The sequence below is a fragment of the Acinonyx jubatus genome, chromosome A1, assembly GCF_027475565.1.
Source record: "Acinonyx jubatus isolate Ajub_Pintada_27869175 chromosome A1, VMU_Ajub_asm_v1.0, whole genome shotgun sequence".
Taxonomy (NCBI): Eukaryota; Metazoa; Chordata; class Mammalia; order Carnivora; family Felidae; genus Acinonyx; species Acinonyx jubatus.
The window spans coordinates 115,210,048-115,222,620 of record NC_069380.1 but is presented as its reverse complement, the minus strand read 5'-3'; the positions used below and the strand labels follow the sequence as shown (position 1 = coordinate 115,222,620).

The 12,573-nt window shown below is 43.5% G+C and overlaps 2 protein-coding genes across 5 annotated transcripts in view; both read right to left on the bottom strand.

The window, feature by feature from the left end:
- Positions 1 to 502: 502 nt before the first annotated feature.
- On the bottom strand, positions 503 to 2,345 carry EIF4EBP3 (eukaryotic translation initiation factor 4E binding protein 3). The gene is made up of 3 exons (XM_015063947.3): positions 2,212 to 2,345; positions 991 to 1,164; positions 503 to 842 (listed from the first exon to the last, which is right to left on the bottom strand). Exons 1-3 carry the CDS (start codon positions 2,312 to 2,314, stop codon positions 814 to 816), a joined length of 306 nt encoding a protein of 101 aa, XP_014919433.1. The 5' UTR covers positions 2,315 to 2,345; the 3' UTR covers positions 503 to 813.
- A 5,892-nt stretch (positions 2,346 to 8,237) lies between these two features.
- The window catches only part of ANKHD1 (ankyrin repeat and KH domain containing 1), a 131,134-nt gene continuing 126,798 nt past the window's right edge, over positions 8,238 to 12,573 (bottom strand). For 2 of the 4 annotated variants that reach the window (XM_027076536.2, XM_027076538.2), the window contains 5 exons: positions 11,850 to 12,026; positions 10,552 to 10,803; positions 9,847 to 10,022; positions 8,988 to 9,152; positions 8,238 to 8,720 (listed from right to left, as the gene is read on the bottom strand). In XM_027076536.2, coding sequence (XP_026932337.1) covers positions 8,661 to 8,720; positions 8,988 to 9,152; positions 9,847 to 10,022; positions 10,552 to 10,803; positions 11,850 to 12,026 — 830 coding nt within the window. In that variant the 3' untranslated portion in view covers positions 8,238 to 8,660. The remainder of the gene's footprint in view (positions 8,721 to 8,987; positions 9,153 to 9,846; positions 10,023 to 10,551; positions 10,804 to 11,849; positions 12,027 to 12,573) is intronic. The other 2 variants (XM_053221918.1, XM_027076537.2) reach the window with 2 other exon arrangements.

Here is a 12,573-nt window from a genome sequence, read left to right as displayed (position 1 = left end):
GGGATCATGGACTGTGACTTTTGGGGCCTCAATTTGGGCTTGAAAGTATCTTCTAACCCTCTGAGGACAATAGAGCCATGTGAAGGGGCTACAGAGGTTCAAATCATGCTGGGAAGGGAAGATAGAGGTTTTCAGTGTTGTAATAGGGGGCTGATCTTCAGAGGTGGGAGGCAGAAAAGGCATGGGGAGTGACTGGAGAAGGTGAAACCCTGGGGTAGTGCCTCTTTTTTCCCCGCTTTGGAATAGATAGGGAGAGACTGCTGGAGAGGCCCAGTTACAGGAAGGCTGCTTCCTGGAAAGGCTGGAACAGCCCTTGGCTGGGGTCAGGCAATTGCTGTTGGGCGGCTCCTGTAGCCTGCCCCCATTGCCTGCGTCAGGCTCTGGAAGTGGGCCCAGTGACAGCTGGGAAGGGGCTGCTGATACTAACCAGGTCTGCTGGGGCGCTCAGCTGTGTGGCTGACATGGCAAGGTCAGTGATGAGGAGAACACTGGAGTCAAGGCATTTCTTTGAATGTTTACTAAGCAGTCAGACAGTGACATACTCCATCCCTCAGGCCCAGCCTCAGTCCCTGATGACGGAGGGCTGGGAGGAGTACCTACAGACCAAAGGGAAAGTAGAGCTAAGGGATTGGCAAGTTGCCCACTCCTATCCCTGGTCTAGCTGCTTCAGAATTAAGGGAGGCCTGAAACCAACAAGTCACTCCCTTCCAAATTAGATGAGGCCAACTGACGTTTGGAATACCCCAGGGAGAGGTGATGGCAGCAGCGGCATGAGGGATTCCTCTAACTCCACCCGGGATCGTCTGCACTGGATCAGATGTCCATTTCAAATTGTGCGTCATCTGGAGAAAGAGAAGGCAGTCGGAATGGTTGCTGGGCTACAAGCTCAGCATCAGTCCAGAAGCCCCTCTCAGCATTAACCTCCCACTCTACTTCACAGGGGCATCTGGACTCCAGGCATTTCTTAATTTTAGGCCCTGCTTTCCTTACCGGGTATCTCTTCCTCTGTCTCCTTCTGCTCCTTCAGCTCCTCCAGCTTGGAGGGTGGGGCTATTGGAGGAGTTGTGACCCCGGGAATCTGAGGGAGACAGCAGGGGGGTGTCCGGGCAATGGGTGAGTTCTTGCACTCCAGCAGGAACTTTCGGTCGTAGATGATCCTGGTGCCTGTTGAGGGGTAGGGACTAGATAAGAGGCCAGAGCTTGGGTATGGAGCTATCTGGGGTGCCACACACAAGCCTTTTAGGAAACTGGGAGTCATATTACCCCATGTATTAAAGGGCTAGTACTCTGCAGCCTAGCCAGGATCTTAGCTGACTAGCCTTCACAGCACTTTAAGACTTCCAGGCCTAACCAAGATGTGGTTAAGTGCCATAGGGCAAGTGGGATGCCCAGGTTTTGGTTTAGGAAAGGTTCAGGTCACAGTTCTAAGAGGAGCACAAAACCTGGGAGACTTCAGGTGGTTCAGGCTGTTCCTGTCTGGCTCTGGAAATTCTGGGCTTCGGTGGGGGTGGGGGGCCTTATCCCTTCACGCAGTTGGATCAGGAAGCCAAATAACAATGTAAAAAGGCGTTTCACCCCTGCTACCACCTGGGTTCTGATACGTGCAGGGAAAGGCTGTGTTCCTCTGGACAGCTGCTTTCCCCGTGAGACACAGGGACATACTGTTCTTATCCTGACCCCTCCCAAGTCCTATCAGGCCCTGTCCCAGCCTAGAGGAACTTGGCCCCAATTCAGTCCTCAAAGGGCCTTACCCTGTTCTTGCCCCTCCCTCCCCTCAGCCTCCACGTGGCAGGAAACCCTGGGTCGGGAGCCCAGCAGCTCAAGATCCCAGGCAGCCAGCCCGAAGATCCTGGCCCCAACTGCCTCAGCCCAGTTGAGCCCGGCTGTAGCTGCTTTGCAAGACCTGGTGCTTCCTGCTGAGGCCACGCTCAGCTGGGGCTTCGGCTCCTACTCCCCGGCGGCAAAGTTGGGAGGGGCGGGTGAGCAAGGCACAGAGTCACCCGGAAGCTAGGCTCAAGGCCCTGTTGCATCACTTTGAGGTTTCAGGGTACTGGGCTTCAGTTTCAAACATCTCTCAGCCCCTGCGGAAGCTACAACCTGCAGAGGGGCCTGCGAATGGAGTCCAAGACCTGCACCTCCGTCCCTCCCTCGAGTCGCACGCACGCGCTGGCCTGCCCAAAGCCCCCGGACCCCCCAGCCCGGCCCGCTGACCTCCTGGGGTAGTGGCGTATAGCGTGCCCCCAGGCGTGATGCTGTAGCAGTCGGGCAGCCGGTCCCTGCCCCCGGGAATCGGGCAGCTCGTGGATGTGGACATAGCGAACGGGACAAGCAGGTAGGCAATCGGCTCGTGCAGAGGACGCGGAGTGCAGCTAAGTCTGAAGCGGACTCAGCGGACCACGTGCGGCCTCAGCAACAACACTAGGACGACGTCACGCCCGGGGCGGGCCACCAGCCGTCACTCAATCCGAGGGTCCCGCCCCAACCGGGAAAGCGCAAACCCGACGCAGAGAAAGCTGGAGAGCCTCAAACCCCAGGCACAAACCTTCATTTCCTCCCAGCGCATCATTGGCGGGCCTGACGCTGCTGTACCCACTCAGCTGTTTACTATTTACGGTTTGAGCTGGGCGCTGGGACCAGTGAGGTATGGCACACATTACTGCCATGTGTTAATTCATGCATTCCTCTCAACAGTTTTAGACAGCAAATCACTATTATTAGCCACATTTTACAGGTGAGGAAACTAAAGCCCAGAGTGGTTAAGTCCCTGGTTCCGAGTCCTATCTTGTGGGAGGGGGAGCTGGGTTTCAGACCTGAGCGTATCTGATTCCACAGCCTGTGTCCTTCACAGCTGGTCACTGCCTCCCATCAGTCAACTACGGTATATAGGGTCAAAAGTGGCCCCATGGCCTGGTGCACAGCAAGAAGGGAAAGGTCAGGGAGGGAGAGTGGGCTTTTTGGAAGAAGTGATACCTGGACTGATTAAAGGATGAGTAACTGTCGGGCGACAGGAGAGGCCTGTCCTTTCATCTCGCTGCCACAGCTAACCTCAGGAAACTAAAAAAGGGCGGGGGGCTGGTGAGAAGAGCTTTGTCTTTAGCCCTCTGGAAAGGAAGATCAGAGAGGCTGGCCTTAGAAGATTTTTTGATGTAGGCACAGTGATATGAAAGGAGGCAGGAGAGAGGTGGTGGAAGAGTAAGTACTAAGCCTAGTACCTGCATATACTAAAAATCTTGATTTGGGGCACCTCAGTTGGTTGAGCGTCTGACTTTCGCTCAGGTCATGATCTCATGGTTAGTGAGTTGCAGCCCCACATTGGGCTCTGTGCTAATAATGTGGAGCCTGCTTTGAATTCTGTCTGCCCCTCCCCTGCTAGCACACACTCTCTCAAAATTAAATAAACACCACAGAAAATCTTGATTTGATCCACTTCTCTTCTGACTTCCTCAAAATCAGCATTACCACCTACCCCATTAAGTATGGACCACAGGACTTCCTGCATATGTCAGTATTAATGTTACTTCAGTTCTGGCTTCATCTGATTTTCCCTTAGCTCTGATTTTTACACTCATTAAAAAAAAGCTGTATTTTAGGGGTGGCTGCTGGCTGGGTGGCACAGTCAGTTAAGCATCGGACTTCAGCTCAGGTCATGATCTCAAGGTTCCTGAGTTTGAGCCCCTCGTTGGGCTCTGTGCTAACAGCTTAGAGCCTGGAGCCTGCTTCAGGTTCTGTCTCCCTCTCTCTCTGCCTCTCCCCTGCTTGTGCTCTGTCTCTGTCTCTCTCAAATATAAATAAACATTAAACATTTTTTTAAGTTGTATTTTAATAACTCAGTGCTTCTCAAATTTTAATGTGCACCTAAGATTCTGGGTTTTTAATAAGATTCCAGGTGATGCGGTCCCTTAGGTCTGTAGGTCCTTAGAGTAACACTTCAGGTAGCAAGGATATGTATATTTTATTGTTTCCAAAATGTTTTCGAGTTTCTTACAAAGTGGTGTATGCCTAAAAGAAGTGTCTTGACAGTGCCGGAGGGTAAGGCTTGGGAGCAGATTGTGGGAAGCCGTCTATCAAAACTCAGCTTCTAAGTTGAGTGAGGTAAGTCTGGTTGGGGGAGAGAGGGATGGGCTGGAGGACAGTGAGACTGAAGGTGAAGATTCTAGCCTAGTGAAATGGAGTGGGCAGAAGAGCAGTGGCTGTAAGGATGGAGAGAAATGGACAGGAGGGGGGAAGATAAGATGATTGATTAAGGATGGAGTGAGGGTGAGGAAGCTAAGCTAGGATAATTACCAATCTTCTGACTTGAGAGCCTTGGTAGTATAACAGGGAAAACATGAGATGCCTATCTTACATTGGGGAATGCATATTCTGTGTGGAATGCTGAGCTGGAACAGCACAGTAAGGAGCTAGATATATGGGTCTGAAGCTCAGGGGGAGAAATCTGGGCTAGTGATTCACATCTGGGTAGAGTGAAATCCAAGAGTGTGGGATAAGATCACCTGGACAGAAGATACAGCCTACAAAGAGGCCTGAGCTCATCAACAACATTTATTTAAGGGGTAGTAGAGGAAGGGGATTCACCAAAAGAGACTGAGAAAGACCAGTGCAAGGAGGAGACCTAGAAGAGAAGTGTAAAATGTTTTCAAGAAGGATCAGTGTGGAAGTGAGGTCACCCTTCTGTTAATTTCTACTACAAAGCAATAGCAACAGCTAATACTACTGTAATACTACTGCTAGGAGCTTAATTTTGAGGTGCTGTGTGCTTTAAGGGCTGGGGAACTAGAGACAGGTTGTTGGCTTGAAAAAGAAAGTCAGATATATCATGCATGCAGAGTCTCAACACTGACTTCCCATTACAATATGGGAGTTTAAAACTAACAAGCAGGGGCGCCTGGGTGGCTCAGTCAGTTGGGCATCTGACTTCAGCTCAGGTCATGATGTCACAGTTCGTGGGTTCGAGCCCCGCGTCGGGCTCTGTGCTGACAGCTCAGAGCCTGGAGCCTGTTTCGGATTCTGTGTCTCCCTCTTTCTCTGCCCCTCCCCTGTTCATGCTCTGTCTCTGTCTCAGGAATAAATAAACATTAAAAAAACAAAAAAAAATAACAAAAAACCCAAAACAAAACAAAAAAATAAAACTAACAAGCAAAAAAGCCCTGCGCCCAGACTCCAAGATGTGATTAAGCCTATAAGGGAGTATCAGGTCCCTGCTACCAGACAAAGTACTTTGGACTTATACCAATACCATGAGGATAAAACAGGAGGTAAAACATAATCACAAAATAGGTTGGCAATCTGATGGTAAGACTCATGATCCTGTTTTTCAAATCTGGTCTTGGAGCCCAGCCTTCTGTTCTTTATTGGAAGTGGTCTTAATACATATAAGTCTGGGTACTTAAAACCATCTTTCTCTCATTTATTTGCTACAGGAGAAAGTAAAGGTGAAGAATCTGCCCGATGGCAAATGGTGACAAATGTTTAAGGATGAACAGAAAACAGTGTTATCAGAGCCCCTCACCCCAGGACAGGGTCCACTGGGAAGACGTCACAACCAGCAACACTTCTTGGTAGAAGAGATCTAGGACTAGTTAGAGAACAACATGTTCAGAAGCTGTTTTCCTACAGGCTTATTTGCCACTTCCTGGGTTTATAGTGTGGTCCAAAGGTCTTAAACAGTGGGACAGAACCAGGTTTACTAACTATTCCTTTTGGTTTGACTTGAAACTATAATATGACTAGCCTTTCCCCTTCTAGAAGCTTTGAGGATGAGAGGAGGATTTGGCCAGAACCTACAAGAACAGATGAAAATTGTAGTTCTGAGTCCTGAGATTTCTTACCTCTGGTTGGGAGAGGCCACCATTGGCTGTCCAACTCTCTTCTTCGTTCTGGTTAGCTGAGGTGATAGGATTTCCCCTTTGAGAGCAGGGACTGAAGGAAGCAGACTGGCCTATAAAAGGGCAAGTCAGCACACTGTAGCCACAATAGGTTTAAAGGGTCTTAAAACATCAATGATTTTATTGGTGGTCGAATTTTATTACATTAAATACTACTTGCAATAAGTGGGTCCAGAAACCTTGATGATATATAGTTTTATTCCTTGAAAGAGCTGTTATTCTCATTCTGATGAGGTTTGATCTATGCCTCAGCAGGACATTTCTTAATGATTTGAAGTCTCACTATGAATGTGCAAGGTTTTCTTCTGCCTCTGTTAAAATCTCAAAATCAGTACTGTTCCCCACAATAGCAGGCTTCTGATTCCATGTGAGAACCAGTGGTAGTGGCTCTCAAACCTCAGTAATGTAAACATTCTAGTCATTTCCAGTATTCCCATACCATATATCCATTTCACAAGAAAAAGAAGTGTTAGCACCGAGAGACACTTTTGAGTTCATTTACGTTCAATTTTATTTTTAGATGAGAAAAGTGAAGCCCAGAAATGAAAAAGGACTTGCCTAAGGTCATAGAGCTTCAAGCAGCAGAAATGAAAACAGAATTTAGGCCTCTCTTATTCCACTGCACCCATGCTGCCTCCCCCCAAATCCCTTGTATATTTTGAAAGTAATTAAATTCTTACCTGAGCTAGGTTTAATCCAAGGTTCAGGTTGGTAAAATAGCAGTAAAGTAATGCCAGGAAGAGGCAAGACAGAGGAAGAAGAGATTATAGCAGGCAAAATGGGTTGGGGAGGAGGGATCCAAATAGAAAAGAACGCAGTGCTGGTAGGAGGGCAGGGAGGAGGGTATCCTGAGTAACTACTACCAACTGCACAGCTCCTGTTTCTTCCTAATCCTCCTAGGGGTTTCTCATAATTGTCCCCTCTACTCATGGATTATAGTTCCTGACCTGAGATAAAATTTCTTATCCTGTTATACTCAAGGTGCAGAAGACAGGGTTAAGGGCTCTCCCAGATAATTCAAAGGTATTGTAGATTGTTAAGATAGGAAAAACATTCTTGTCCCACTGAATAATTTACTTAATATTATCTGTCACTAGTATATGTTTCACCAAGAGTAGTTTCATTCATTTTACTATTAGGTGATTTTTGTTGTTGTTGTTAGTGGTAAACACAAATAGCAAGGTGTACAGGTGACCCAAGGGGTATTTTGTCACCCTCAAGGTAAAGGCATCTCTTGAAAATACTTGATTTGGTTATCAAGCACTAAAAAAGCAGTAACTTCAACATGTGTGATACTTTTCAAATCCATTCAAAATAGAAAATAAGAAATGAGCTTAAAGACTCATATGTAAGATGATATAGAAAACGAAAGAATCAGGTATGTCTAACACAGAACTTGGTGTGTCTCATTTAGTGGTGGCTTTAGGAGCCAGGGAGGTAAGATTAAGAACTCCTGTTGGTATGAAAGTTGAAAAGTGCTGCTTGTATGGTTCTGCTGCTAGTTATTTTAATTTAATTTTTTACATATTCTTCTTTGCCTTGACACATGTTTTGACTTCTCTATTGGCCTTACGTTTTTTTGTTTTGTTTTGTTTTCTGGATTGCCTATCCATAAGACCAGGACACTCTACTATATTAAAACATGAATAAGTTGATGACTGTTCTTTTCAGAGGCTTGTTTTTCCTTCTCTATTGCATCAGATTCTTGGCATAGCCTATAGTTTGGCCAAAGCAATCCATTCTAGTGTTCCTGTGTTTAGCTTGTTAAACATATTGGCTCTTCATACTTGGGGCTGTGGAACTAAGTCCAGAATTAGTTACATATTTATAAACATTACTCTGCTGATTCAACAATATAACAGCATTACAGGAGGTATTCCCACCCACTCCTATGTCCCAACCCAAATAAAACATAAAACACTATAACAAAATAATCTTTAGATAAAAATCAGCAAGCACAAAAGGAACCTGAAGTTGATGATTTGGGTGTCCCTACGTTTGTTCAGTGTCACCTGATTGCAATCCTATTGTTCTTATTGACACTTGTGATCCATAAAGAGCTAAACTTCGCAAAGGCCTATCTGCTAAAGTCAGGTAAGACACACTGCAAGGGCTTAAAACTTTCCCACTTACAAAATGATAGGGAAGAGAACGAGAAAACAAGGAATGTTTAACACAGAATAGGTAGGTAACTAATCCTCAAAATGCTTTTTCAAGGCAGTCTAAAAATGATCTCCAAGCATAAAATGTGAGATGCCTGTTAGAAGTAGAGTATTAACAACTTGGTTCAATAGGATTGTGGATTGGGTAATACCTGCATGACCACTGAAAGGATCACACCCCACTTCTAAACACTGTTCATCTTTTTATTGAATATTCTGGTAAATATTTCACATTAATACAGGCTACATTAAGTAGAGCCACTATATGACAAGAAATTTACTCAACTTTTTCCTTTTAAGTATGTAAACAATTGTACATGTATTTACCACCCTAAAAGGTTGAAACATGTAATCATCTAATTCTCTTCTGCATACAAGTAGCATTCAGTATGTTTAGCCAAAGCACTAAGTTCAAAATGGCTAAACTAACCAGAGAACATAATCAGGTGGATAGGAAATCACTTTGTTCTTATACAATGGGCAATCAAATTTCCATTGCTAAGCCTCAGAGAGAATTTCTTAGTTAGGCACATTAAAAAAAAAAAAAAAATCCCCAGGGTTCTTCCAAGGTCATAGGTTTCTCAAACAAGGCTAAAGAGTAAGACCTTCTAACTTAGTTGACATATTTGAGATGCATGTTTCCAATATGAGGAGCCCACGTGCCAGGCCAAATCTGAAAAGGGGGAGGAAAAATTGGAATTTCTAATTAGGAATCTTTAGACATTTACAAAATGAATATATAAATGCAATGGCAATTCACTGTTTGTGCCTAGGAAGAATACACATACATGAGATAAAATGTTTAGTAGCATCATATAGATATCAAAAATCTTAATTCAGATGAAGGTGGTTGGATGTCATTTTGATATTTAGAATTTGTAATACCCAAAGAATTAAAAGAATGACATGTCAAAATAAAAGAGCTTTAAGTCCATTTTACCTGCTGGGCATCAGTGCATTCAGTTGAATTTTGAATAACTTTTATCATAGGGTTCCAAGCAGGATCTGGGTTGTGAAGTCCATTAAACAAGGGTCCTCCGGGAACATCAGCAAGCTGAGGATGAGAGGGTATTATGGTGCCTCCATACATGGAAATTGGCAGACCCTATGATAGCAGAAAGAAAGGTTTAATCCTGAAGTGATTATAAAGGATGATTCCATAATACCAGCTTAGTTCTTTCTAATTTCCCTTCCTCCACAGAACTACAGAGGATCCTTTAAATACAGCATCATACGGTATTGAGAAATCAAAAGTGATAACCTGAAATAGCAACACTTTTCAACAATAAGAAAAAAACCCAACCAATGAAATCCAATAGCAAATCATCAGGAAATTTCCCAACTTTGATGAACACAGATAATACCCTCAACTTTTCCGTATTTTAGTTTCACCAATGAGCTTGTGCTAAGAAGAAGAGGGAAACCCTACTTGGTTGCCTACAGCCACAGTCTGGCTTTAGGGCAGTCAGAAAGTTCTGATAGCAGACAACAGGGCATTGGGGAGCTCACAGCCAACTTTGTAGAGGGGCAGAGGCCTCTCTCAAAGCTGTGGCAGCAAAACCCAAAGCTGAGAAGTCTAAATGTCTCAGGTTTTTTGAGAGGAGGGAAGCATCCTCAGCATAGTTTGAGGACAAACTACTGTAGCCAACATAACTTACTTTTGAAATTGGGCAAAAGATCTGGCTAAGTCATGGAAACAAACTCATTACACCCAAAGGGAGAATTATTTCAGTATAAAGTATTCCTTAACATTGGCTGGCAAAGTATTAAACACGTTACAATGATGTTTGTTGACTCACTTTAGAAAAATCCAGAAAACTGCTTGCCATAGGCTGATGAAAAATGTTAGAGGGGGCTACCATTCCAGAATCATCTCTCTCCATTGGTTGATGCTGGGAGAATGTGCTTGGGTCTGACAACTGTTGATGCATTGGATGGTTTCCTATCACAGACTGTGACCAACCTGATAAGCCTTCTGAAAAGAAGAATTGAGGACAGGGTTTGATATTTATTTGGGTAAAATGACAAAATATTACTACTTAATCTTTTTTTCATACTAAATTTTATCGAACTCATTCCTATGAGAAGCTCAGTGCATGTTCATGACAATCTTTGCAAGCCAAAAAAACCAGTTCCTGGAAAACTGGGTGAAGTCCTTTGAATACCCCAAATACTCTACCTAGTCCTTCAAAAGAGTAAATGCTCTCTAGAAGAACTCAAATGATTATCCCATTCTATATTGGAAAGCTTAAGAGGGAAAGGAAATATGCATTGAATCTTTTATGTCTAATCTATACTTATTATTATTATACATATTATATTATTATGTATAAAGGAAACTAACATTCCAAACTCTGAAACTGAATTCTTCAAAGGTATATACACCCCTACTGATCATTAAGTGTAGGAACTAAGCTGTTTTGTTTTAAGGAACTAAGTTATCAGGGCAAAATCCCACAACTTACTTGAGCTATCCCTCCAGACAGAGGGAAAGGTAACTATACCTGACATAGCGTTGACACCAAATGACCAGATTCCACTGTGTCCAACAGGAGCGACAAAACTGGTCCCCACAGGGGCTTGTGCGACAGACCCTCCTTGCCGAATCCGGGCTAGTCTCTCTGTTCCAATGGGGGGAGGTATCTTTCGATCTTGACTGGCACTGCCTCCTTTTGGTTGGCCCAATGTAGGTGGGGCAGAGGTGGCTGAAAGAGGTGAAGATGATCCCGAAGAAACAGATGGAATAGGAGAGTCACCTGGTGGCAAAATATTTCTCTATTGTTTTATTACATTAAAAACTAATTATAAGAATATGAGAAACCTTGTTGGAAAGATCACAACACGGTTCTGTAAAGAAAAATTTCATTTTATAAGATCATTCAAATGAAAATATGTAAGTTGTATGAATATTTTGTTACTTCTGTGTATAATGAGTATAAACAAATAGTCTAAAATTTTTTTTCCAGATTGATGAAAAAGCTAGAAGGAAGGCCTAGAATAGGAATAGGAGTAATTCTTATTGTAGTTCTAAATAATCTTCTCAAAACATATATTGTACAATTATGTAAAACATAATTTTAAACTAACTCAAATGTGGCAATGTTTGTATAGTAACTAGCATATTGTCTGGAAAAAAGCTGGTGGCCCTCTATACTTGGCTGTTTTCTTTTGTGTCTTTCCACAACCCTTTCTTCTCCATAAGGAAGAAAGGTTAATGTTAGCAAATGTCTTGGATTCAATTCATGACTTGGTTTCTTACTGGGATTCTCAGGTCATGGTGGTAATTTTCCTTGTCAAAACGGCCAATACTCATTGACTATGTCATGATGCTCATTAAAAAATTGAATCCTGTTCAAGTACCGTTAGAACTTCATCTGTTCTGAATGTTGCAATAACTAAGAATAAAGGAATACTGTCCTTTATAAATGGCACTATCATATGGTTTCTAAAATATAAAAATAAACTAAGAAATCATACCAAACTGAATAGATACATGAATTGACTTCTTTGCAGACTTAAGAAATTATTTTGCAATACTATCCTCAAAGGGTCCTTCCTTTTATAAAACTACTTGTAGTACTTCTTCTCTTGATTCTTGACTCTTCTCAAGTTTTTATCCCACAAATGACTGATAATTTTTGACATGACTGCAGTACAAACCTTTGGTATCTGCATACCATCATACCATTGACTTTAGTTTACTAAACTTTAGTTTACTGAAGTTACTATGCAGAGTTCCCTGAGACAAATGGTTAATAACTTATTCAAGACTCTTTGGGAAGAGTTTCTCCAGGATTCCTACATGAGTTTGAGGCGCTTGTCCAAGGATGGGGAGAAAAATGTTGTCTGTTGAAACTTGGAGTCCCAACAGGAGCAGGCCCTTGCAGGAAAACCCGAGTTCCTGGTATGCCGGAAAAACTCGTCAGGGGAGCAGAAGAGGAAGATGGGGAGCTGCCGGATGGGTCAATGGATGGTAAGCCTGAAATAAAACAGGTCCAGACATCAAATCAGCCAAGGCTTTAACATGGAAAGCCCTAACTTTATTTAATTCCTTTTTAAAAAAGAAGAAAGCATACAGTTTACTTTTGTAGATCACAGCAAAATAATCCATTTATGTGACACTGTATTATGGCCCAAACCCATTTTTTTCTTGCAGTCCAGAAGAATATCACTAAACAGCACTAAATATAGAAGAGTGCAATGTTTTTGTTGTTGTTTTGAGAGTGCACAGGAGCAGCAGGGGGTGGGGAGGAGGCACAGAGAGAGAGAGAGAGAGCGAGAGCGAACCCTCTGGGGATTCTCTTTCCCTCTCTCTCTGCCTCTCCCCTGCTTGAGCGCTCTCTCTCAAAATAAATAAATAAACATTGGAAAAAAAAAAAAAAAAAAGAATGGCAATCACCTGGGGGCTCCTGGGTGTCTCAGTTGGTTAAGTGTTGGGCTCTTGATTTCTGCTCAAGTCATGATCTCAAAGTTGTGAGATTGAGCCCTTGTGTTGGACTCTGCGCTGTCAGCGCAGAGCCTGCTTG